At 41.5% G+C, this 27238-nt stretch overlaps 8 protein-coding genes across 8 annotated transcripts; all 8 read right to left on the bottom strand.

The window, feature by feature from the left end:
• Positions 1 to 275: 275 nt before the first annotated feature.
• On the bottom strand, positions 276 to 2678 carry LOC115804940 (protocadherin alpha-3-like). Its single transcript, XM_030765429.1, has one exon. The coding sequence runs from the start codon at positions 2676 to 2678 to the stop codon at positions 276 to 278; it is 2403 nt and encodes an 800-aa protein (XP_030621289.1).
• Positions 2679 to 2743: 65 nt separating this feature from the next.
• LOC115804939 (protocadherin alpha-4-like) lies at positions 2744 to 5791 on the bottom strand. The gene is made up of 2 exons (XM_030765428.1): positions 3410 to 5791; positions 2744 to 2824 (listed from the first exon to the last, which is right to left on the bottom strand). Exons 1-2 carry the CDS (start codon positions 5789 to 5791, stop codon positions 2744 to 2746), a joined length of 2463 nt encoding a protein of 820 aa, XP_030621288.1.
• Positions 5792 to 6822: 1031 nt separating this feature from the next.
• Positions 6823 to 9267, bottom strand: LOC115804938 (protocadherin alpha-2-like). Its single transcript, XM_030765427.1, has one exon. It carries the CDS (start codon positions 9265 to 9267, stop codon positions 6823 to 6825), a length of 2445 nt encoding a protein of 814 aa, XP_030621287.1.
• Positions 9268 to 9660: 393 nt separating this feature from the next.
• Positions 9661 to 12141, bottom strand: LOC115804937 (protocadherin alpha-2-like). Its single transcript, XM_030765426.1, has one exon. The coding sequence runs from the start codon at positions 12139 to 12141 to the stop codon at positions 9661 to 9663; it is 2481 nt and encodes an 826-aa protein (XP_030621286.1).
• A 1303-nt stretch (positions 12142 to 13444) lies between these two features.
• LOC115804936 (protocadherin alpha-3-like) lies at positions 13445 to 16001 on the bottom strand. Its single transcript, XM_030765425.1, has 2 exons — positions 13576 to 16001; positions 13445 to 13484 (listed from the first exon to the last, which is right to left on the bottom strand). The coding sequence occupies exons 1-2, from the start codon at positions 15999 to 16001 to the stop codon at positions 13445 to 13447; spliced, it is 2466 nt and encodes an 821-aa protein (XP_030621285.1).
• A 581-nt stretch (positions 16002 to 16582) lies between these two features.
• LOC115804935 (protocadherin alpha-2-like) lies at positions 16583 to 19057 on the bottom strand. Its single transcript, XM_030765424.1, has one exon. It carries the CDS (start codon positions 19055 to 19057, stop codon positions 16583 to 16585), a length of 2475 nt encoding a protein of 824 aa, XP_030621284.1.
• Positions 19058 to 20296: 1239 nt separating this feature from the next.
• On the bottom strand, positions 20297 to 22910 carry LOC115804934 (protocadherin alpha-3-like). Its single transcript, XM_030765423.1, has 2 exons — positions 20530 to 22910; positions 20297 to 20315 (listed from the first exon to the last, which is right to left on the bottom strand). The coding sequence occupies exons 1-2, from the start codon at positions 22908 to 22910 to the stop codon at positions 20297 to 20299; spliced, it is 2400 nt and encodes a 799-aa protein (XP_030621283.1).
• A 1460-nt stretch (positions 22911 to 24370) lies between these two features.
• LOC115804933 (protocadherin alpha-3-like) lies at positions 24371 to 26836 on the bottom strand. The gene has a single exon (XM_030765421.1). It carries the CDS (start codon positions 26834 to 26836, stop codon positions 24371 to 24373), a length of 2466 nt encoding a protein of 821 aa, XP_030621281.1.
• Positions 26837 to 27238: the final 402 nt, after the last annotated feature.

Genomic DNA, 27238 nt, shown 5'->3' with positions numbered 1-27238 from the left:
TCAGAAGTCTAAAAGAGAAGTAACATAATCTTATGTGAAATTTGGCGAGGAAAAAGGCCCAAAGTAAAAATCATTCTCAGAACACAAGATATTGCTGGACACCACATGGAAAAAGAATGATTTATGAGAAAACTTATCACACAGCTGAAAACAACCCCGCTTGACTAGATGAATATGGATCTAGTACACACCACACATTACAAAATAAATTGCAGAGAGAATAGTCAAGAAGGTATGTGTTGATTTCAGAAACAACCGCAGCATCATATTTTAGCCTACTGCGAAAATGCCCCTACCTTCTCTTTATTAGGGAGTGTTTGTGTCCGGTTAAAAGTGTCCCCTTCATTAATACTGATCAGTTCCGCATCTGCAGGTGAAAATGGCGCTGGGAAAACCATGACGTCACTTTTAAGGGTGTCAGAGCTAAAACACACGTCATATTGTTGAGTAGCTTTGGAGTAAGACCAGCTCCCGTCGGGCTGTGCTGTAATGACTGGGGCACCGTACCTGCCGAAGCTGCTGTCAGTCCTGCGACACTTTACAGCTATCAGACTAATGAGGCTCAGTAAAAAGATTACAGACACTGACACAATGGCGATCAGCAAATAAAGATTTAAATCAGAAAAACTGTCCTCTTTTATGGGCACATGTCTGAATGGAATCTGAGTGTCACCTGTGCTCTCAGCAACAACAACATCAATAGACACAGTTGCTGAAAGTGAGGGCTCTCCGTTATCAGAAACTGAAATCACCAGCGGATGGGTTTTGAAGTCATTGTCACTCATTCGCCTCTTAGTCCTTATTTCACCGTTGCTGGTTCCGATTCGGAAAAGATTATTTCCTTTCGGTTCCGAAATGTGAAAGGAAAGCAGTGCATTATAACCTGAGTCGGCATCTACAGCCCTGATCTTGGCCACAAAGTAGCCTGCTTCGGCAGAATAGGGAATGTTTTCGGTGTTAAGGGAGCCGTGCTCTGAATAGGGCGGGAGAATCTCCGGACTGTTGTCATTTTCATCCAAAATAAAAACATTTACAGTAACGTTGTTGCTCAGCGGAGGAACACCAGAGTCTGTGGCCTGAACTTTAAACTCAAACGTCTTCATTTCCTCATAGTTAAAGGACTGGAGACAGCGTATATCTCCGCTGTCCGAGTCTATGTTCACAAATGTCGTCACCGGGGTGCTTTTGGATGAGTTATCGAGTATTGAATAGACAACTTTCGCATTATCGCCAACATCTGGATCAGAAGCAGATATTGTAGATATAACAGCTCCTACCTCACTGTTCTCTTTCACATAAACATTAATTATGGGCTCTGGAAATCTGGGTGAGTTGTCATTTACATCAGAGATGTGTACAGTAATAACAGCTGTACTAGAGAGAGGTGGGGTCCCTTCATCAGTAGCTGTTATACTGACATTATAACGAGAAACACTCTCTCTGTCTAGAGGCCCGTCCACTACTAGCGTATAATATTTTTTATAAGAATTTACGATTTTGAATGGAACAGAATGTTGAATCTTTAAATTAACTTGACCGTTCTTACCAGAATCGTCATCTAACACAGTTATCATTCCAACCATGGTGCCAACAGCTGAATCCTCTCTCACCATATTAACCAAAGAAGTCACGGATATTTCTGGAATATTGTCATTAATGTCAGCTATTTCTACTAACACTTTACAATATGCGGATCTCGGTTTGTGACCTTTGTCTTTAGCTTGTACCCTGAACTCAATAGCACTGGCAGCCTCATAATCCACATTTCCTTTAACTGTGATCAGCCCGGTTTCCGGATCTATAGAGAATACATCAAGGCCGTTGTCGTTGTCGTTGTCTATGAAAGAGTAGATGACTTCGCCGTTTAGACCCTCATCTGTGTCTGTGGCATGAACAGTAATGACAGACGTCCCATATGGTGCATTTTCGCTGACACGGGTCTTATAAAGAGGTTTGTCAAAAACGGGAATGTTGTCGTTGATATCCTCAACGTTAATATTTATCTGTATCGTCCCGGATCGGGGGGGTTTTCCTCCGTCTACAGCGGTCAGTGTGAGTTGGATAACAGGCTGTTTCTCTCGATCTAAAGCTTTCTGCAGCACCAACTCAGCAGATACACTCTGCTCTCCTCCACTCGGGACTTCCAGAGAGAAATGTTCATTCGGACTCAGCTTATAGCTTTTTACCGAGTTGCTACCTATATCCTGATCATACGCACTAGGTAAAGCAAATCTCTCCCCCGGAAGAGCAAGTTCAGATATATTCAAGTCTTTTGACAATGAACGAAACGAAGGTGCGTTGTCGTTGATGTCTAAAACATTCACCTCAAACCTGTATATATTTAATGGCGAATTCACAATGGCTTCCACTGGCAAAGAACACTTGGGGCTCCGTCCGCATAGCTCCTCTCTGTCTATTCTCTCTTTAACGTGAAGAATCCCCGTTCTCCTATTTAAGTCGAAATATTTTCTATTAGGTCCAGACACGATGTTAAGCTCTCTGCGCTCAAGATCCCGCACATTAAGGCTGAAATCTTTTGCCAGATTTCCGATGGCGGTGCCTGGGTTTGTCTCCTCCGACACGGAGTACACAATCTGCCCCGACGCGACACTCCAGAGATCAAATACAGACATGTAAAACATCCAGAAATGGTAAGCATTTCCCGTTATCCGAGCCATAATACCATGAGTCAAAAAGATTAAATTAACCACCTAGAATTTCACACATATCTGCACTCCCATTTTTATTTAATCCCCGACGCCGAATCGGACTGCCTGGTTTGTGCTGTACTCCAAACAAAGCCCTCTGTGAATCTGACCACTGCCTACAAACAAGGCGGAGCGTCGTAAAGAGACCGAGAAAATTTACATGCGTGTTACTAGTGGCTGGTGACATCTTGTGGACAATTATATATACGGCAATCACAAAAAAAAGTGTTAACATCTACAATGTTAACATACCTATCAAGTATGCTAACAGAATAGTATGAATGAATCGTAATGAAAATGAAAGTATCAACAATGCGCAAGGCGTTTGCTCAATGCAGCTGTTAAGTGTCGCAGCAGTCAACCTGTAAAAATCGGGGAGCAGGCAGCCTACACCACTAAAACAAAAGGAAATTATTATAAACATAGCCAACAGGGCTATGAAGCACCTTGATATGGTCGTGAGAAAACCAACAGGCATGGAAATAAACCTAAAGCACTACAGTCGATCAGCACCATGGACAGGGACACGAGACGTACCAAACCGGTGACGTAGAAAGTTAAAAGGAGGAAGAGAGAGCGAGACAGAGATTGGGTTTAAAGAATGTTCCTCAAGGGTCAAGAACATCATACATTAACGCATGATATAACAGCATCCAAGAACCGGTCGATTTTTTGGGTTCCTATAAAACCAAAACTCTTACCTTCTCTTTATTTGGAAGCGTCTGCGTCCGGTTAAAAGTGTCCCCTCCATTAATACTGATCAGTTCCGCATCTACAGGCGTGTAGGACGCGGGGAAGACCATTATGTCACTTTTTAGTGTGTCTGAACTAAAACACACGTCATATTGTTGAGTAGCTTTGGAGTAAGACCAGCTCCCGTCAGGGTGTGTGGTGATCACTGGGGCGCTGTACTTGCTGCAGCTACCGTCTGTCCTATGGCATTTCATTGCTACCATGATGATGAGGCTCAGTAAAAAGATCACGGATACCGCCACAATGCCGATCAGCAAATACAGATTTAAATCAGAAAATTTCTCCTCCTTTACAGGAACATGCTTGAAAGAAGTCTGAATGTCACCTGTGTTTTCAACAACAACAACATCAATTGACACAGTGGTTGACAGCGAGGGCTCTCCATGATCACAAACTAAAACCACCAATGGGTGAGTTTTCAGATCATTGTCACTCATCCGCCTCTTAGTCCTGATTTCACCGCTGCTGGTTCCAATTCGGAAAAGATTGTTTCCTTTGCCATCCGAGATGTGATAAGAAAGCAGTGCATTATAACCTGAGTCGGCATCCACAGCCCTGACCTTGGCCACAAAATAGCCTGCTTCGGCAGAATATGGGACGTTTTCGGTGTTAAGTGAACCGTGCTCAGAATATGGAGGGAGAATTGTGGGACTGTTATCATTCTCATCCGTTATGAAAACGTTAACAGTTACGTTGCTGCTCAGAGGAGGAACACCCGCGTCTGTCGCCTGAACTTTAAACTCAAAAGTTTTCATTTCTTCATAATTGAATGACTGTAGACTGTGTAAATCTCCACTTTCCGAATTTATGCTTACAAATGAGGTCACAAGAGCACTTTTAAATGAGCTACGGACTATTGAATATGTTATCTTTGAGTTATCGCCAACATCAGGGTCAAAGGCAGACACCGCACATATAACAGCCCCAACGTGACTATTCTCTTTCACATAAACAACAATAGTTGGTTTTGGGAAGCGTGGTGCGTTGTCATTCACATCGGAAATATGTACAGCAATAACACTGGTGCTGGAAAGAGGAGGACTCCCTTCATCAGTGGCTATGATGGTGACGTTGTACTGAGACACGCTCTCTCTGTCCAAAGGCCCATTCACTGCTAATGCATATCTGTTTTTGTACGTACTCTCTATTTTAAATGGTATGGAATCCAACAAATTCAGCTGTACATTCCCATTTTTACCAGCATCGCCATCTTTTACATTTATTAAGCTAACTATGGTACCTACTGGTGAATCCTCCTGCACTGTATTTATTAAGGATGTGACAGAAACATCCGGGGAATTGTCGTTAACATCAAGTATTTCGACAATAACCTTACAATGTGATGCTCTGGGGTTTGAACCTCTGTCTTCTGCCTTGACACGAATTTCGACTGCAGGATTTTCCTCGTAATCTAAAACCCCGTTAACGAAGATTTCACCGGTCAAAGAATTAATACTAAACACGTTGATGATGTTTTCATTGTCGTGGTTTATAAACGAATACAGTACTTCACCATTTAGACCCTCATCAGGATCATTGGCAGTTACTGTTATAACGGATGTCCCTGGAGCAGAATTCTCAGCAATACGAGCTTTATAAAGCGGTTTGGTAAATACGGGAATGTTGTCATTTACATCAATTACATTTACAATAATGAGCACTGTCCCAGATCGAGGAGGTTTTCCTCCATCTAAAGCAGTAAGTGTGAGGTGGATAACTGCCTGTCTCTCTCGATCTAAAGCTTTCTGAAGCACCAATTCAGCAGATACACTCTGCTCTCCTCCACTCTGGACATCCAATGAAAAGGGTTCATTTGGGCTCAGTTTATAGTTCTTTACCGTGTTGCTGCCTACATCCGCATCATGCGCACTGGGTAATGTAAATCTTTGTCCAAGAAATGTCTGCTCTGAGATATTCAAATATATTTTCGAATTTCGGAAGGCTGGTGCGTTGTCATTAATGTCTAAAATGTTTATTTCGATTCTATAAACATTTAGTGGGGAATTAAGAATGGCTTCTAATTCCAACGTGCATTTTGAGCTTCGTCCGCATAATTCCTCTCTATCTATTCTCTCTCTTACCTGAAGCATTCCTGTCTTCAGATTTACATGAAAATACCTTTCATTAGGTCCAGAAACGATCTGAAATCCGCGATGTTCAATGTCTTGCACGTTTAAATTTAAATCTTTCGCCAAATTTCCAATGGTAGTGCCCGGGTTTGTCTCCTCCGACACGGAATATGCAATCTGTCCTGTCGCGATTGTCCAGCAGCGGAAGAGCACACTGAAAAATATCCAAAACCAACAGCTATGCTGTGCATTCACGGCCATAGTCTGTCTCGAGACACAAACCTTTGGTATAGATATAGAACTTTTTTCGCATATTAGATCAATCTTTTCAAATAAGATGAAACCTAAAACCGAGTGCTAAAGGGTCTCCCGAACAAAGCCCTTTACGAACGCCCTGCCTACGAAGGGAGGAGCCTGTAAAACAAGAATATTTTCACGTGGATTGCTGGTGACACCTTGCGGAAAATCGTAGTCACTATAGCAGGAATATATGCTCAGAAAATACTCCACTGATACACTTCTTACCACTTTGTCGTTAAAGGACTTATTTTATGTATATCGAAAGTTCTGAGGTTGGTTGTCTAGAACTACATAAACCTGCTTAATGAAATTAGGTCCGATTCAGCTGAAAAGGTTTTTTTTCCTTAAATAACTGTCCACGTGTTTCAGTTATATGAATGCACTCTAATTCCTTCATTAATTGAAAAATAAATCATACATAAACATACATAAGAAGCTGTCAGCCACTCAGTGATCTGTGGTAGAAAACAGGACAAAAATACATAATTGCATAAAGGGAACTAATAAAAAGCCCACCTAAATATTACAGGGAGGGAAATTAAGTGTTTCTTAACACTAGAGTCGTATACATTAAATAAGAGAATTGTATAATCTGCAGGGCGACATCTTATGAGAACGCACTGGTTTCAATTCCCTAACTTTTAAAAACATTACAAGTCGAACGAGACAATATGTATTTCAGCAAAAATTACTGCACAAAACAGAATATGCGTTTTGGATTTGAATTATTTCAATTCGACAACACACAAACAGGCTATATTGATCTATTTCAGCACCATGGACAGGGGCATTTGCAAATGGAACTGCAGCGAAACTTGAGTATGCTTGTTTCAATTCAATTCAATTCAATTCAATTCAATTCAATTCAATTCAACGTATCTCACTTCAATTCAATTTTATTGTCATTAACACAATGTGCAGACACAAGGGTAAACGAAAAGAGGGAAAAGGCAGATATTCAAATGCCAAATGAGGGAATCACTAAAAAATAATCAGCTGCAGATCACGCATAAGAACCGATAAGTACATCTGGATAAACGATTAATAACTCTTACCTTCTCCTTATTAGGGAGAGTTTGTGTCCGGGTAAAAGTATCCCCTCCATTAATACTGATCAGATCCGCATCTGCAGGCGGAAATGGTGCTGGGAAAACCACTACGTCACTCTTCAGTGTGTCCGAGCTAAAGCACACGTCATACTGTTGAGTAGCTTTGGAGTAAGACCAGCTCCCGTCGGGGTGTGTTGTGATTACAGGTGCACTGTACCTGCTAAAAGTGTTGTCTGTCCTGCGGCATTTTACAGCTATCAGACTAATGAGGCTCAGCAAAAATATCACAGACACTGCCACAATGGCGATCAACAAATACAGATTCAAATCAGAAAACCTGTCCTCTTTTATGGGCACATGTCTGAATGGAATCTGAGTGTCACCAGTACTTTCAACAACCACAACATCAATAGACACAGTGGCTGACCGTGAAGGCTCTCCATTATCGCATACCAAAATCACCAGTGGGTGAGTTTTCAAGTCATTGTCACTCATTCGCCTCTTAGTCCTGATTTCGCCGCTGCTGGTTCCAATTCGGAAAAGATTGTTTCCTTTGGGTTCCGAGATGTGAAAGGAAAGCAGTGCATTATAACCTGAGTCGGCGTCTACAGCCCTGATCTTGGCCACAAAATAGCCTGCTTCGGCAGAATATGGAATGTTCTCAGTGTTAACAGAACCGTGCTCAGAATACGGAGGAAGAATCTCGGGGCTGTTGTCATTTTCATCCAAAATAAAAACGTTTACAGTAACGTTGTTGCTCAGTGGAGGAACACCGGAGTCTGTGGCCCGAACTTTAAACTCAAACGTCTTCACTTCCTCATAGTTAAAAGACTGGAGACTATGTATGTCTCCACTGTCCGAGTCTATGTTCACAAATGTCGTTACTGGAGTTTTTCTGGATGAGCTATCGAGTACTGAATACACGATCTTCGCATTATTGCCAACATCGGGATCAGAAGCAGATATTGTAGATATAACAGCTCCTACCTCACTGTTCTCTTTCACATAAACATTAATTATGGGCTCTGGAAAGCGTGGTGCATTGTCATTCACATCTGACACTTGTAAAGTAATAACAGTTGTACTAGAGAGAGGTGGGATTCCCTCATCGGTGGCTATGATGGTAACATTATACGTAGAGACGCTCTCCCTATCAAGGGGGCCTTTCACCACCAATGTATAATAATTTTTATACGACCTTTGGATTTTGAACGGCGCATCATCGTGAATTTTCAAATTAACTTGGCCGTTTTCACCGGAATCGTTGTCTACTACGGTTATCATTCCAACCATCGTATCAACTGCAGCATCCTCTTTCACATTGTTCACTAAAGAAGTAACAGTAATTTCGGGAACATTATCATTTACATCAATAATTTCTACTAAGACTTTACAATGCGCTTCTCTTGGATTAAGCCCCTTATCTTTAGCTTGCACTCGAATTTCAATCGCACTCCTCTTTTCATAGTCAATATTACCTCTCACGGTAATTTCTCCGCTTTCCGGATGTATGGAAAACAGATTAATAAATTTGTCATTTCCGTCATCAAGAAACGCGTAAACGATTTCACTGTTTAGACCCTCGTCTATATCAGTAGCGTGTACTGAAATAACCGAGGTACCTGGTGGTGTGTTTTCTGTAATACGGGCTTTGTACAGCGATTTACTAAAAATAGGCTTATTATCATTCGCATCCTTAACAGTAATTATTATTACCATTGTTCCTGACAGAGGAGGCTTTCCGCCGTCTACAGCGGTCAATGTGAGCTGGACAACAGCCTGTTTCTCTCGATCTAAAGCTTTCTGCAGCACTAATTCAGCCAATACACTCTGCTCTCCTCCACTTTGAACATCTAAAGAGAAATAATCATTCGCACTGAGCTTGTAGCTCTTCACAGAGTTACTCCCTACATCTGCATCGTGTGCACTGGGTAAAGCAAATCTATCTCCTGTCAAAGCATACTCTGGAATACTTATTTCTTTAGTTGATGTGTAAAATGTTGGTGCGTTGTCGTTTATATCTTGTACATTGACTTCGAATCTGTATATATTTAATGGAGAATTCACAACGGCCTCTAACGGTAAAGAGCACTTCACGCTTTGTTCACAAAGCTCATCTCTGTCTATTCTTTCCCTGACGTGAAGAATGCCAGTTTTAGCATTTAAGTCGAAATACCTCTTATTAGGTCCAGGTACAATTTGAAATCCACGGACCTCGAGACCCTGAACAAGGAGGTTGAAATCCTTCGCCAGATTTCCTACGATAGTCCCTGGATTTGTCTCCTCCACTACAGAGTACACTATCTGTCCACACGCGCTGTTGCAAAGGCGAAGAAACAAGAGGAAATGTATCCACAGGGAATTCCACTCTTTTGCAAATGAAGCCATTTAATCCCAGTAGAGTTACTTTAAACAAATACCAAAAAGCTCCCCATAGCGTAATCAAAAGATTCCTTCCAGCAGCCTTTTCAAGTAAATACAAATGCAATGGCGTCCAAGAACAAAGCCTTCTGCAAAACACTGCCCCAAAATGAGGAGGAGCATGGTAGAACCAAGATACGTATTTATTGCAGTGGGGTGCCAGCGACACCGTGTGGGTAATAACAGAAAACATTTTATCAATATTTATTTAAGAAAACTTCACATTGACTGCAATGCCATATAGACGTGGAAGTGAGGAGGACTATCCCTAAAAAATATTCAGGCGCTAAAACATCAAAGACTATGTCGAGTACGAAAAAATCATTATAAAGCTATCTACCCACTGTAGAGAATATTTTGTCAATCTAGAAATTTCAGCGAAAACTTAAAGATTTTCCCCCCAGACATAATGTACTTTGGAAAGAACGTGGAGAAATATAGCCTCGTGCTAAAGGTCCTTACCTTCTCTTTATTAGGGAGTGTTTGTGTCCTGGTAAAAGTGTCCCCTTCATTAATACTGATCAGTTCTGCGTCTGCAGACAGAAACGGTGGAGGGAAAACCACTACGTCACTCTTCAGCGTGTCCGAGCTGAAGCACACGTCATATTGTTGAGTAGCTTTGGAGTAAGACCAGCTTCCGTCAGGATGTGCAGTCATCACTGGAGCACTGTACCTGCTGAAGCTGCTGTCTGTTCGGTGACACTTTACTGCTATCACACTGACGAGGCTCAGTAAAAAGATCACTGACACCGACACAATGGCGATCAGCAAATACAGATTTAAATCAGAAAAACTCTCCTCCTCTCTCGGCGCGTGTCTAAATGGAATCTGAGTGTCACCTGTGTTCTCATTAACTACAACATCAATAGACACAGTTGCTGACAAGGAGGGCTCTCCGTTATCACAAATCAAAATCACCAATGGATGAGTTTTCAGATCATTGTCACTCATTCGCCTTTTAGTCCTGATTTCGCCGCTGTTGGTTCCGATTCGGAAAAGGTTGTTTCCTTTGGGTTCTGAGATGTGATAGGAAAGCAGCGCATTGTAACCTGAGTCGGCGTCTACAGCCCTGATCTTGGCCACAAAGTAGCCTGCATCGGCAGAATAGGGAATGTTCTCCATGTTAAATGAACCTTGCTCAGAATATGGAGGGAGAATCTCGGGGCTGTTGTCATTTTCATCAAGGATAAAAACGTTCACAGTAAGGTTGCTACTCAATGGAGGTACGCCGGAGTCTGTGGCCTGAACCTTAAAATCAAACGCTTTCATTTCCTCATAATTAAAAGACTGTAAACTGTGTATGTCTCCACTGTCCGCGTTAATGTTCACAAAAGTTGCCACTGGTGTACTTTTGGACGAACTACCAATTAATGAGTAAGTTATCTTAGCATTGTCGTCAATATCCGAGTCAAAAGCAGACACCATATAAATAACAGCTCCAATTTGACTGTTCTCTTTAACGTAAACATTCGCGATGCGCTCCTGGAAGCGCGGTGAGTTGTCATTCACATCAGAAATGTGGACAACAATAACACTGGTACTGGAGAGAGGTGGGGTCCCTTCGTCAGTAGCTGTGATGGTGACATTATACAGAGAGACACTCTCTCTATCTAACGGGCCATTCACTTCTAAAGAATAATAATTTTTATACGACGATTTTAATTTAAACGGCACTGTGTTAGAAATAGATAATTTAGTGAGCCCATTTTTACCACCATCTTTATCTCTGACCGTGACTAAGGCAACAACTGTTCCAAGAACAGAGTCTTCTTTTACTGGCGTCATCAGTGACGTCACCGAGATTTCTGGAGCATTGTCGTTTACGTCAACAACTTCCACCAGGACTTTACAATGAGTGCTACGTGGAGGTGTGCCTTTGTCACTGGCTTGTGCACGGATTTCATACACAGGATTTTCCTCATAGTCCAACGGACCCGTAACAATTACTTCACCAGAGACCGAATCTATTGCAAACAGGTCTAAGGGGTTCGAATTTCCTCGTCCTACCAAGGAAAACACAACCTCGCCATTTAAGCCTTCATCGGAGTCTGTCGAATTCAGTTTAATCACTGAAGATCCAAGGGGTACATTCTCTGCAACACGAGCTTTGAAAAGTTGTTTACTGAATGTTGGAGTGTTGTCGTTCACATCTAGTACATTAACAATGATGAGAACTGTCCCAGACCGTGGAGGTTTCCCTCCGTCTACAGCAGTGAGAACGAGCTGGATAACAGCCTGTTTCTCACGGTCTAAAGCTTTCTGCAGCACTAATTCAGCAGATACACTATCCTCTCCTCCGTTTTGTATATCTAGAGAGAAGTGTTCGTTCAGACTCAGTTTGTAGGTTTTAACCGAGTTAAGGCCTACATCTGCGTCATTTGCAAACGGTAAAGGATATCTTTCTCCGGGAAAAGATGATTCTGGAATACTCAGCACCAGTGATTTATCAATGAAAGACGGCGCATTATCATTTATATCTAGAATATTCACTTCAATCCTGTGGAGGTGCATCGGATGACTCAATATGGCCTCTATATTTAAAGTGCACTGGGCTACATTCGGACAGAGCTCCTCTCTATCAATTCTGTCACTCACATAGAGCACACCCGTTTTCAGATTCACATCGAAATACCTCTTACTCTGACCCGATACAATCCGAAGTCCTCTCGACTCCAGTTCTTGAATGTTAATATTTAAATCCTTTGCAATGTTCCCCACAAAACTGCCTTTATCCACTTCCTCGGATATGGAGTACGATATCTGAGCCGAAGACCAGTCAAACCAACAAAGAAGTGCAATGCACCGAATCCAACACGTTTCTCTTTGTTCACGAAAACCCATCGTTCAGTTAAGAGATCCAACAAGGATGACTTCGAAAATAGACATATATGCACTCGGAAATTACTCGAAAGACTCTGCAGTACCACATTTGCTCTGAGTTATCCAACAATCTGTCCCATGTTTCCACCATTCCACGATTAACTAACAATGCACACAGACTCCGCTAGGCATCTCCCTCTGTCACACCGAAAGGAGGGGTCTGAATAAATACAATATAATTTCCATGGCCTAGAGCGACACCGTGTGCCCCTTTCATGCTACTGTCTTACATTTATTAAGCGCACAATAATTATACACTGAAATGAAAAGAGCTAAGTATTTGCCTTAAAAAAAAGTAAGTGCAAATGGGTATTACCACATTTATATGAACCTAAATTCTGAATTAAAAAAAGAGTAGATTAGTCAACCCAAATACGTTGATTACATGCACAGTTCATATGCATACTTAATGAAACACTGCTGTGACCATAATGAGACTGAAGTGATTGAACTCTAGGACAACGGCAACTTATCACAAATTCTTAAACACAAATCTGTCAGCTCATGTTCAGCGTCACTTTAAAATTTTTTCTAACGGTCAAATAAATAGTATGACTCTTTATCTATACACCAGTGATTTGAGTCACACACCATGAGGAGCTAGAGATATACTTGGATGACTAAAACAATATATTTTGCCAACATGATGTTATGAAAAAAATTGAGGTCACGAGACAATGAAGTAAAAAAAAATATGGAAGCACAATTATCAGGTGAGGTAAATTGGCTTGTATGGCATAGTTAAGACCAGAGTTAGTACCATGGACAGAGAAAGAGTGCACGTAAGAAGGGGAGCTAATTTAAAAACAAAAGCTTGGTTTACTAGACATAAAAAAGGAAGAACTGGTTAACTTGAAACTCAATTCAAAGCACGATAACTACAGTAAAAGGCTAACAATGATGCATTGACAGTTATCAGTTCCGCATCAACAAGCGGAAAAGGGGGGAGTAAAGACCATTACGTCACTCATTAGTGTGTCTGAACTAAAACACACGTTCTTACTGTTGAGTAAATTAAGAGTAAGAAAAGCTCTCGTAAGGAAGTGTGGTGATCATGGGGGGCACTATAGTTACTGAAACTATCTTCCCTGTGGCATTTTACAACAACCAAACTGACGAGGCTCAGTAAAAAGATGACAGAAATTGGCACAGTGGTGATCAGAATGCGACAATATGCATTTCTGCAGCTATTACTCCACAAAAGAGAAACATACGTCTAATATTTAAATTTTAAAATGACTGCACATAAAGGAGGTGGATTTATCTATTTCAGCACCATGGACAGGGGGCTTTCGGAAACGCAACTGCAACGAAGCTCGAACACGCTTGTTTGGGTAACAAATATATAAATGTGATGGGGAAATGAATATAAATAAGTTCCCGTTGTTCACGTACAAGAACAGAGGAATATATCTTAATAAACGATTAATGACTCTTACCTTCTCTTTATTAGGGAGAGTTTGTGTCCGGGTAAAAGTATCCCCTCCATTAATACTGATCAGATCCGCATCTGCAGGCGGAAAAGGTGCTGGGAAAACCACTACGTCACTCTTCAGTGTGTCGGAGCTAAAGCACACTTCATATTGTTGAGTAGCTTTGGAGTAAGACCAGCTCCCGTCGGGGTGTGTGGTGATCACTGGAGCGCTATACCTACTGAAGCTGCTGTCTGTCTTGCGGCATTTTACAGCTATCAGACTAATGAGGCTCAGTAAAAAGATCACTGACACTGACACAATGGCGATCAACAAATACAGATTTAAATCAGAGAAACTCTCATCCTTTATCGGTACAAGCCTGGATGGTATCTGGATGTCATCCACGCTATCCAGAACCACAACATCAATAGACACAGTTGCTGATAGTGAAGGGTCCCCGTTATCACAAACTAAAACCACCAAAGGGTGAGTTTTCAAGTCATTGTCACTCATTCGCCTTTTAGTCCTGATTACACCGCTGCTGGTTCCGATTCGGAAAAGGTTGTTTCCTTTGGGTTCCGAGATGTGAAAGGAAAGCAACGCATTATAACCTGAGTCGGCATCCACTGCCCTGATCTTGGCCACAAAGTAGCCGGCTTCGGCAGAATATGGGATATTCTCAGTGTTAAGTGAACCGTGCTCTGAATAGGGAGGGAGAATAGTGGGACTGTTGTCATTTTCATCCAGGATGAAAACGTTCACTGTGACCTTGCTACTCAGTGGTGGGACACCAGAGTCAGTGGCGCGCACTTTAAACTCGAATGTTTTCATTTCTTCATAATTAAAAGATTGCAGGCTTTGTATGTCCCCGCTGTCCATGTTTATGTTCACAAAAGCTGTTGCTGGAGTGCTTATGGACGAGCTATCTATTATTGAATAGGATATCTTTGCATTATTGCCAACATCGGGATCAAAAGCAGATATGGTAGAGATAACAGCTCCGACCTGACTGTTCTCTCTGACGTAAATATTAATGACGGGCTCTGGAAAGCGCGGTGCGTTGTCATTCACATCAGAAACGTGTACAGTAATAACACTGGTGCTGGAGAGAGGTGGAGTCCCCTCGTCAATAGCTGTGATTGTGACGTTATACAGAGAGACATTCTCTCTATCTAGAGGATCCTTTACTTCCAGCGAATACTTATTCTTGTAAGTATTCGCTATTGTAAATGGTACAGAGTCTTGTATTCTGAGCGTAACTGCACCGTTTCTACCAGCGTCTCTATCTTTCACTGTGATCAACCCAACCGTTGTGCCTGCCACGGAATCCTCTTTTACGGCATTAACTACAGATGTTACTGAAATTTCAGGGGTATTGTCGTTTATGTCAATAATTTCGACTAACACTTTGCAATGAGCCGCTCTTGGATTATGGCCTTTGTCTTTTGCCTGAACACGAATATCTAAAGCCGAGTTCGCCTCGTAGTCAATGTCCCCTTTAACTGTTATTACACCACTGACCGGATTGATGGAAAACGCAAAAGCATCATTTTTACTGTCGTGACTTAAAAATGAATAAACAATTTCACCGTTTTGACCTTCGTCCGAATCTGTCGCTTGAACCTGAATAACCGATGTACCAGGTGGCGTATTCTCGGTGACTCGGGCCTTATAAAGGGGCTTGCTAAACACGGGGACATTATCATTGGCATCTCCGACATTAATAATAATCGCAGTGGTTCCAGACCTAGGTGGTTTTCCGCCGTCTAAAGCCATCAGTGTGAGCTGAATAACAGCCTTTTTCTCTCGGTCTAAATGTTTCATTAGCACTAACTCAGCAGATGTACTTTCCTTTTCCCCGCTATGTATATCCAGAGAGAAATACTCATTTGGACTTAGCTTATATGTCTTGACCGAATTACTACCTACATCCGCATCATAAGCACTGGGTAAAGAAAATCTTTCTCCTGGAAGAGCGAGTTCGGATATGTTAAGAAATCCAGACTCAGAGGCAAACGTTGGCGAATTATCATTTATATCAATTACATTCACTTCAAACCGATACATCTGAAGCGGTGAATTAATAATGGCTTCTAACTCCAAACCGCATGTCGAGGTCTGTCCGCATAGCTCATCTCTATCTATTCTCTCCCTTACCTGAAGCGCCCCACTTTTCATATTTATGTTGAAATATTTCTTATTAGGCTCTGAAATTATCTGAAATCCACGAAGCTGGAGATCATGTAAATTTAAATTCAAATCCTTCGCCAAATTTCCGACGGTAGTGCCCGGACTTGTCTCTTCCAACACGGAATAAATGATCTGTCCAGATGCGACAATCCACGTATCCCACAGAAGAATTAAAAACATACATGGTTTATGTCCTTTTTTTACGGTCGAAATCATAATCCATCCGCAGATACAACCACATAAGCATAGGAAACTGTGGATATAATAGTGAGAACGAAAATCTCTATCGTCTTTACTCTGTCGTCTCCTAAACAAAGCCTTTTGATAGGCCAAACGCCCTGCCCATAAACAAGGAGGAGCCTTGAGAGGCAGAGAGGGGGAAATAGCAGCATGACACTAGTGACACCGTGTGTACAATTACAGACAACGTTTAAGTGCTTAATTTCTAAGCAATGGCTCTACTATCAGGGAAATCCCACTGTTTTATATTAGGCACGGTTTTTAAACATCATAGTGTAAACGTGCACTGGGCTAAACGCTTATTTTACACTTAATGTAGAATATTTGTCAATTTATCAGTTTCTGACACCGAACAAAATTTGCAATGTCGCACAAACGTCTCTTTACCAATAACAGTCTACAAGGCAGTACATATCACTGATTTATTAAACACTAACTTAGTAAAACGATAGTAATTAAGGCAAAAGAATGTTACACAGTGGAATATTTCAGCACCATGGATAGGTGCAAATAATGAGGATTAAGAGACCAAGTGTGCATCCATTCGCAATATCATATCATGGACGCCACGGAGTTAAACAAATGACAGTGCCGAACAGAAGACGGAATTCCGCCCAAAAAGTCGCATGAATAAAACAGGTAAATATTCTTACCTTCTCTTTATTAGGGAGTGTTTGTGTCCGATTGACAGTGTCCCCTCCATTAACACTTATCAGATCAGCATCAGCAAGCGGAAATGGTGCGGGGAAAACCATTAAGTCACTTTTAAGTGTGTCAGAGCTAAAACACACGTCATACTGCTGAGTAGACTTGGAGTAAGACCAGCTTCCGTCAGGGTGTGCGGTGACCATCGGTGCGCTGTACCTGCTAAAACTATCATCTTTCCGGCGGCATTTTACAGCTACGACACTAATAAGTGTTAATAAAAAGATTGTGGAAACTGACACAATGGCAATCAGCAAGTACAGATTTAAATCAGAAAAAGTTTCATCCTTTGAGGGCACATGTCTGAATGGAATCTGCATTTCTTCCGTGCTCTCAACAACCACAACTTCAATTGACACAGTTGCTGAAAGTGAAGGGTCTCCGTTATCACAAATCAAAATCACCAAAGGATGAGTTTTCAGGTCATTGTCACTCATTCGCCTCTTAGTCCTGATTTCGCCGCTGCTGGTTCCGATTCGGAAAAGGTTGTTTCCTTTGGGCTCCGAGATGTGAAAGGAAAGCAGCGCATTGTAACCTGAGTCGGCGTCTATAGCCCTGATCTTGGCCACAAAGTAGCCCGACTCGGCAGTATATGGGATATTCTCAGGGTTAACGGAGCCGTGTTCAGAATAGGGAGGGAGAATAGTGGGACTGTTGTCATTTTCATCCAGGATAAATACGTTCACAGTCACGCTGCTGGTCAGTGGAGGAGCGCCAGAGTCTGTGGCCTGAACCTTAAACTCAATCGTTTTCATTTCCTCAAAGTTAAAAGACTGGAGAGTGTGTATTTCTCCACTGTCTGGATTAATGTTCAAAAATGTCGTGACTGAAGGGTTTCTTGAGGAGCTATTAATTATTGAATAAGTTATCTTTGCATTTTCCCCAGCATCAGGATCAAAAGAGGATACAGTGGAAATAACAGCTCCAACCTGACCGTTCTCTTTCACATAAACATTGATGACGGGCTCCAGAAAACGTGGTGCATTGTCGTTCACATCAGAAATTTGCACATGAATGACTGTGGTACTGGAGAGAGACGGTGTCCCTTCATCAGTAGCTGTGATAGTGATGTTATACTGAGAAACACTCTCTCTGTCTAGAGGCCCTTTCACCTCTAATGAATAATAATTTTTGTACGGGGATTTTAATTTAAACGGTACGGATCCAGACAGCTCTACAGTTGCGAGTCCATTTTTACCATCATCTTTATCTGTTATAGTGACTAGAGCAACCACTGTTCCAGTAGCAGAGTCCTCTTGTACTGGGCTCATGAGTGATGTCACCGAGATTTCTGGAGCGTTGTCGTTTACGTCAACAACTTCCACCAGTATTTTACAATGAGAGCTACGAGGAGAATGTCCTTGGTCTCTAACTTGTGCACGGATTTCAAAAGCACTATTTTCCTCATAATCCAAATTACCATTCACTGTTATTACACCAGTAAATGAGTCTATGACAAACATATCCGAAGAGACGGCATTTCCACGACGTAACAAGGAGAATGCAAGTTCACCATTCACACCCTCATCGAGATCTGTGGCATTTAGTCTGACAACAGTAGTGCCTAATGGTGCATTTTCAGGAACCCGGACCTTATAAAGTGAACTACTGAAAGACGGAGTGTTATCGTTGACATCGATTACATTAATAGTAATCAGCATTGTTCCGGATCTGGGAGGCCTTCCTCCGTCTACAGCGGTCAATGTGAGCTGGATAACAGCCTGTTTCTCTCGGTCTAAAGCTTTCTGTAGCACTAACTCAGCTGAAACACTCTGCTCTTCCCCGCCCTGTACATCCAGAGAAAAATGTTCGTTTGGACTCAGCTTGTAACTCTGTACCGAGTTACTTCCTACATCTGCATCGTATGCCATTGGTAAAGGATATTTCTCACCAGCAAAAGATAGCTCAGTAATATTTACTGTATGTGATTTTTCAAGAAAATTCGGTGCGTTATCATTTATGTCTATAATCTTTACTTCAATTCTGTGAAGCTGCATCGGATTGTTCAGTATGGCCTCAATATTTAAAGTGCACTTGGCTACATTTGGACATAGCTCCTCTCTGTCTATCCTGTCACAGACAAAGAGAGCACCCGTTTTCAAATTCACGTCAAAATACCTCTTACTCTGACCGGATACTACTCGAAGTCCTCTCGATCCCAGTTCTTGAAGGTTAACATTTAAATCCTTTGCGATATTACCCACAAAAGTGCCTTTATCCATCTCTTCGGATACAGAGTATGATATCTGCGCTGCAGAACAATCGAAGAATAAAATCAGCGTTATGAACTGAAGCCAAAGCGTCAGTCTTTGTTCCCAAAAGCCCATCGTTGAGTTAAGAAATCCTGGTGTGGGTTACGAACATAGCCAATTATGAATACATTAATAGCGCTAACCGCTAGAATATTACATATTTTGGTCACTCACAATCCCCGCAGCCTCTGCCCTATTCAACGATTCACTGAGAAGACGCACTGAGCAGAATATGATTTTCTTTCTAACCCCCGGAGAGGAGGGGCCTGAAAAAAATAGTGTCTATGTTTTCCACAGTCTAGAGCGACACCACGTGTTCCTTTTACGTAACTATATTATATTTCTTCACAGTGAAAATCTAAACCTATACATAATAAAATAAACAATACGCGTTAGAAAACAATTTGTTTTTGTTAACCTCAGTAATAGCATTTGTTTTGAAACAGAACAATTAGCTAAACCAAGACTAGGTTTGGAAAAATGTCATAAATGTCTGAATGTCATGAAATACCTGCTCAAGAAAGGACTTCAGAAAATGGTCGACTCCAACAACACGGTAATGTGCGGGGAAGAGGAATAGGGTTTTTTTGCTGTTTGTTTGCTTATGATATGGTTTGCTTAAAGGACATACATTTATTTGCTACCATTATGGTCCAGTTATGTTTTAAAAAAAATCAGTTGCTTAATATTAAAGTGAAAATGATGGCAGGGAAATATTACACTGCAGCACATCAGCTGGCGAAAATGTAACGGGTTGCGGGCAAGACATAACTGTGTCTGGTAACGACTACAAATTTTGAAGACAAAAATATTTAAAATTGTAATTAAACTGATTATATTTAGAATGTTTCTTATGCTGGTCAAAATGGACTGCAGGTGCTGCATAATATTCTGGCTCCCAATAGAAGGTCTTAAATTATGACTTATCAATGAATAAAAAGAGAAAGAAGTAGCCTCTCACTCTTTCTTTTTCACAGATGATAGTACTGCAGACATTTAAACATGAGTGCATCAGGGCAGCATCCAAGTAACTCGAAGAAACGTCAGCGTCATATGGCACCAGCGTTACTCTCGCTTTGCCCCAGCCTACATATGGTCAAAACTCTTTTGCCAGCCCAAGCTCGACAATTCAACGCGCTTAAACTACTAATTAAACCACTGAGGAAGCCTTTAGTCACTTACCGACTTCCTACCGTAAAATCACTCTCACATTCCAAGTACGTTTGTGACACTAACCTATTTTCAATGAAGAAAAAAATCTCTTGTTTTCTTGCAAAGAAAGGTGTCGTTTAAGTTGTATTCAACTGATCAGTTTCAACTTAGCATAGAAATCCTGACAACACATTGTAAGAGGAGACAAAATGTGTTTAAAAGCCGCTGTAGATGGTGTGGTGAATTCGTTGGTATGATAGTCTAGGAATTTTGGACAGAGACAAATATAATTATGAAGATACATCCCTGTATTAAAGAGAGAGGGGAAATGAAAAAGACAGAGTAACACTAACATTGCATTCAACACGCAATTGAAAAAAAAAACTTTCCCTAACAGTCTTACCTTCTCATGATTAGGGAGTGTTTGTGTTCGGTTAAACGTATCCCCTCCATTGATACTGATCAGATCCGCATCTGCAGGCGGAAAAGATGCTGGGAAAACCACTACGTCACTCTTCAGTGTGTCGGAGCTAAAGCACACGTCATACTGCTGAGTCGATTTGGAGTAAGACCAACTTCCGTCAGGGTGTGTGGTGATCACTGGGGCACTGTACTTGCCAAAACTGTCTGTCCGGTGGCACTTCACTGCTATAAGACTAATGAGGCTCAGTAAAAAGATCACGGACACAGACACAATGGCGATCAGCAAATATAGATTTAAATCAGAAAAACTATCCTCCTGTATCGGCCTGTGTCTGAATGGAGTCTGGATATCACCCGTGTTTTCAACTACCATAATGTCAATCGAAACAGAAGCTGACAATGAGGGCTCTCCGTTATCACAAATCAAAATCACCAAAGGGTGAGTTTTCAGGTCATTGTCACTCATTCGCCTTTTAGTCCTGATTTCGCCGTTGCTGGTTCCGATTCGGAAAAGGTTGTCACCTTTGGGCTCCAAGATATGATAAGAAAGTAGTGCATTATAACCTGAGTCGGCGTCTACAGCCCTGATCTTGGTCACAAAGTAGCCTGCTTCCGCTGAAAAAGGAATGTTCTCCATGTTAACAGAACCCTGCTCGGAATAAGGGGGGAGAATGCTGGGATTGTTGTCATTCTCATCCAGGATAAAAACGTTCACAGTCACGTTGCTGCTCAGTGGAGGAACACCAGTGTCTGAGGCCTGAACCTTAAACTCAAACCTTTTCATTTCTTCATAGTTGAAAGATTGGAGACTGTGTATTTCTCCACTTTCCGAATTTATATCCACAAATTTCGCATTTGGAGTGTTTCTGGTATCGATTATTAAATAGGAAATCTTTGCATTACTACCAACATCGGGATCGAAAGCAGATACTGTTGAAATTATGGCTCCCACCTGACTGTTCTCCTTCACATAAACATTAATGGCAGATTGTGGAAAGCGAGGTGCATTGTCATTCACATCAGAAACGTGTATAATAATAACACTGGTACTGGAGAGAGGCGGGGTGCCCTCATCAGTGGCTGTTATACTGATGTTATACTGAGAAACACTCTCTCTGTCCAGAGGTCCGTTCACAACAATTGTATAATAATTTTTATACGAGTTTTTTATCTTAAAGGGCACAGAGCCATCTACGTTAACTCGTACTTCTCCGTTTCTTCCTGCATCTTTATCTTCTACTGTTAACATTCCAACCAGCGTATTTATAACAGCATCCTCTTTCACAATGTTCACTAAAGACGTGACAATTATTTCAGGGGGATTGTCGTTAATGTCAATGATTTCAATTAAAACTTTGCAATGCGCTGCTCTGGGATTCTGCCCTTTATCTGTTGCTTGGACGCGAATCTCAACTGCAGTGTTCACCTCATAATCAACAATACTGTCTACTGTAATAACACCGGTGTCTGGGTCAATTACGAATGCTGCTATATTTTTATTATTGTCATGGTTTATAAAAGAGTACGCAATTTCACCATTGAGACCATCATCCGCATCTTTCGCATGAACCATAATTACGGTTGTACCCTGAGGTGAATTCTCACGAATACTGGACTTGTAAAGCGGTTTATCAAATACAGGGATGTTGTCATTTATATCAATGACATTTACAATTATCTTTAATGTCCCGGATCTGGGGGGTTTTCCTCCGTCTACTGCTGTCAGTGTCAGCTGGATAAGAGACTGTTTCTCTCGATCAAGAGGCTTCTGCAGCACTAACTCGGCAGATACACCCTGCTCTCCATCGTCCTGTACATCCAGAGAGAAATATTCATTCGTGCTCAGCTTGTAGCTTTTCACCGAATTACTACTGATATCCTGATCATACGCACTGGGTAATGTAAACCTCTCTCCTGGAAGAGCTAATTCGGATATATTTAATTCTGTCGACGACGATCGAAATGAGGGTGCATTATCATTGATGTCTAGGACATTGACTTCAAATCTATATATATTTAACGGCGAATTCACAATGGCCTCGAGTGCTAAAGAGCACTTAGGGCTCCGTCCGCATAGCTCCTCTCTGTCTATCCTCTCTTTGACGTGGAGAACTCCAGTTTTTAAATTCAAATCGAAAAATCTCTCATTAGGTGCAGATACTATATGGAATCCACGGAGCTCAAGGTCATGTACATTAAGATTGAAATCCTTTGCCAAATTTCCGACGGTAGTACCTTGGTTTGTCTCTTCCAGCACTGAATAAACAATCTGCCCCAACACCGTCCTCCATATGCTAAATACAAAAACACAAAATATCCACAACTTATATCCGTCGTTTGTTATCACGGCCATATCCTCAGTCGCAAAACGATTAATTCATCCAGATACACACTTTCACATATCCATGGGTTACTGTACGTCGGTGGTCAAGCCAGAGTGCCAGTATTGTAGTGTATTCCGAACAAAGCCCTCTCCAAGTTTAGCCGCTGCCTGAAAACAAGGTGGAGCCACGTAAAGAGCGAGAAAATGTGACGCGGGTCGCTAGTGACATCGTGTGGTCAAGAGGCCACAAAGTAGTGAAGAGAAAAATGGAGAAAATTGTCACGGCCTAACAAATGCACTCTTATCACAGAGAACGACCATAACGTTGCATATAAAATTCACAAATGCCCATACCAAAACCTGGAACACCCAAAGTCGCAGTGGCCCTCAAGTTTACAAGAAATTTAAGAGTTATCGAAGAAAATCAAGAGAAAAAGATTTCAGCAATAAAAAACCGCAGTTATGTTGATGCACCCCATTATATGATTTGGCAACTTCGATGTTAACACGACTAAGTTCTCTTTAGACATTTCTATGTGAGAAATAAAGCCACTTGAAATGATACACAGCTCAAGCTCTCTGGAATATATTGTTTTGTTAAACAAATCTTTTACGCAAAATCACCACCAGCTACAAAATGAAAACCGTAAACAATACCCAGAGCTCAGACAACAGAGAAGATGGATCTGAAAGGCAAGCAACCGTTATAGACTGCGAGACAATGCTTAACTCACTGAGGGCTATTCAGTACCATGGACAAGGGCAAGTGAAAACACATATGTAACATTGCAACAGCGTGCACGTTGTACACGTTAGAGCAGTGAGACCTAGGACATAATGTAAGCTAATACAAGATGTAGCACAGCACCTGATAATGTCAGATAGACAACTAAAGGGCAACCACTCTGCTCAATACGCAGACCACTCTTGGTCCAAATACTACCATTAGTCTAAGAGAATCACACCTCTAAAGAAAAAAATGCCAGGTATGTTCACAAACTAAGGTGAGTGTAAGCATATCTTATAGTAATGTCCAGATGAGGATGTTAAACTCAACTTACACACCAAAATGTCGAGATGGACTCATTTGCTCAAGAACCCTCTAATTATTTTGCTCACTCTGATTACCATGAACACACACATACTTTCTCTCTCTCTCGCTCTCTCTCTCTCTCTGTCTCAGACACACACAAGCAGTATTTCTATTAGTGGTTTCTGCACAAGGAAAAGAAGTGGGACAGTGAAATGAATTCACTTGGAAATATTGCTACCCTTGGAGCATCGCTCTATGTGTTGAATTAACATACATAGAATTTGTCATAATGATATGACCGTATATATTTATATATTTGCAGTCTAGATTTCTTTGTAAAACACGTGACAATACAGTGAATCCAAATATAAGTATTATTATGTAGTGACCGTGCGAATGTTAGTTTTGAGTGTAACCAAACCAAGGAAAATGTGTTTACTACGATCTTGCTTATATGCTATGGAATGTCGAAATGAAAGGTAGACACGTGTAAAAGCGACTGCATTTGATGATGATGTACTATTTCATTAATACTTACCTTCTCCTTATTGGGAAGGGTTTGTGTCCGGTTAAACGTATCTCCTCCATTAATACTGATCAGTTCTGCATCTGCCAGGGGAAATTGCGCAGGGAAAACAACCACATCGCTCTTCAGAGTATCGGAGCTAAAACACACGTCATACTGTTGAGTAGATTTGGAGTAAGACCAACTCCCATCAGGGTGTGTGTTGATCACTGGGGCGCTGTACCTGCTAAAACTGCCGTCTGTCCGGTGGCATTTTACAGCTATAAGACTTATGAGGCTCAGTAAAAAAATCACAGACACCGTCACAATGGCGATCAGCAAATACAGGTTTAAATCAGAAAAACCCTCCTCCTTTGTGGGCAGGTGTCTGAATGGAGTCTGAATGTCACCTGTATTTTCAACAACCACAACATCAATAGACACAGTCGCTGACAGTGAGGGCTCTCCATTATCGCATACCAAAATAACCAGTGGGTGAGTTTTCAGGTCATTGTCACTCATTCGTCTTTTAGTCCTGATTTCCCCACTGCTGGATCCGATTCTGAATAGACTGATTCCTTTGGGGTCCATGATATGATAAGAAAGCAGCGCATTATATCCAGAATCGGCGTCTACAGCCCTGATCTTGGCCACAAAATAGCCCGCTTCCGCGGAATAAGGAATATTCTCGCTGTTAACAGAGCCGTGTTCAGAATATGGAGGAAGAATCCCAGGACTGTTGTCATTCTCATCCAGGATAAAAACGTTAACAGTTACATTGCTGCTCAGTGGAGGAACACCAGAGTCTGTAGCCTGAACCTTAAACTCAAAGGTTTTTATATCCTCATAATTAAAAGACTGTAGACTGTGTATTTCTCCACTGTCTGAGTTTATATTCACAAATGTCGTCACTGGAGTGTTTCTGGTGGAGCTATCGATAACTGAATATAATATTTTTGCATTCTCGTCAGTATCAGGGTCAGCGGCGGATACTGTACAGATAATTGTTCCAGCCTGACTGTTCTCCTTCACATAAACATTAATGACGGGCTCTGGAAAGTGTGGTGCGTTGTCATTCACATCAGAAACGTAGACAGTAACTACAGTGGTACTGGAGAGAGGGGGAGTCCCTTCATCAGTAGCTGTGATAGTGATATTATACTGAGAAACACTCTCTCTATCTAACGGACCATTTACCAGTAAAGAATAGTAATTTTTGTAGTTTGTCTCCAATTTAAATGGGACTCTATTTGACACAGCAATGTTCACCATTCCGTTTTTTTCTCCGTCTCTGTCAACGACTGATACGAATGCAACAGCAGTGCCTACCTTAGCATCTTCCCTCACGGTTTTGGACAGTGACGTCACAACAATATTGGGTACGTTGTCGTTTAAGTCTAGCACTTCAATCAACACTTTACAATGCGCCGTAGTTGGAGGCTGGCCTTTATCTTGCGCCTGTGCTCGAATTTCAAATGCACTGTTCTCTTCAAAATCTATGTTACCCTTCACTGTAATGGCCCCAGTGTTTGCATCCACACTAAAAATCTCTAGAATTTTATCTTGGTCTCTTCTGCTTATGGAGTACAAAATCTCTCCATTTGTGCCTTCATCTAAATCCGTCGCATTTAGGACAACTACGGTCGTGCCAGCAGGAACATTTTCGAATAAAGAGGTTTTGTATAATGCACTGCTAAATACTGGAGAGTTGTCATTAATATCCAAAACGTTAATAATAATTTGAGAGGTGCTGGATCTTGGTGGGTTTCCTCCGTCGAAAGCTGTCAGTGTGAGATGGATAAAAGCCTGTTTCTCTCTATCTAAACCTTTTTGTAGAACTAATTCAGCAGATACTCCGTGCTCTCCTCCCTTGTGTGTAGCCAAAGAAAAATGTTCATTTGAGCTGAGTTTGTATGTATTCACCGAATTTCTACCCACATCTGCGTCCGTTGCCTGGGGTAATGGGAATCTGGTCCCTGGCAAAGTGTTCTCCGTGATGTCTATATTTTGCGAAATAGCGCTAAATATAGGGGCGTTATCGTTAATATCAACAATATTTACTTCGACATGATACAGCTTCAAAGGATCGTTTACAACCGCTTCGACAGTGACTGTACATTTCGGTTCCTTATCACAAAGATCTTCTCTGTCTATCCTCTCATTCACATAAAGAATTCCAGTCTTCGGATTTACCTCGAAATACTTTCTTTTGGATCCAGTGACAATCTGAAACATACGCGACTCCAGCTCCTGAATGTTAAGGTTTAAATCCTTAGCGATATTTCCCACTGATGTCCCCGGATTTGCCTCCTCTAACACAGAATACGGTAGCTGCCCCGACACTGCTCTCCCACAACACTCCAGCAGAAGAAACACTACCCAAGCCAGTCTTGATGTACTTCCATACGGCAAATGCATTGCTGCGTCAAATAGTGGCCTCGCATAGATAAAAACAATCTTTTATAATCAGCAAAAACAAAGAATGGATCCCTGTAATCCAACAAGAGATTGAAAACCACAAACACCGTCAATCTTCGCGCACACGTCCATTCCTCTTCTCCCTGAGACAAAGCCCAGAGAAATCTCCTCCCCGTTAAAACCAGGAGGGGCGGTGAGAGAACCAGGGAGCAATATTAAATACGTGGTCTACGACGACATCTAGTGAGAATACGCTACCCTGTAAACTCGAACTGCTCTAACGGACTCTCAGCGTACATTGTCAAATATGATAACCGAGCATTTTCTATTTGTTAATTAAGCAATAAGTATATAACCTACAAAACAATTAATTTATCCAGGTGTAAGCGCCATTTACATGCA

The sequence above is a fragment of the Chanos chanos genome, chromosome 2 (assembly GCF_902362185.1).
Source record: "Chanos chanos chromosome 2, fChaCha1.1, whole genome shotgun sequence".
Taxonomy (NCBI): domain Eukaryota; kingdom Metazoa; phylum Chordata; class Actinopteri; order Gonorynchiformes; family Chanidae; genus Chanos; species Chanos chanos.
The sequence above is the reverse complement of the archived record's forward strand: the minus strand, read 5'-3'. Positions and strand labels throughout refer to the sequence as shown.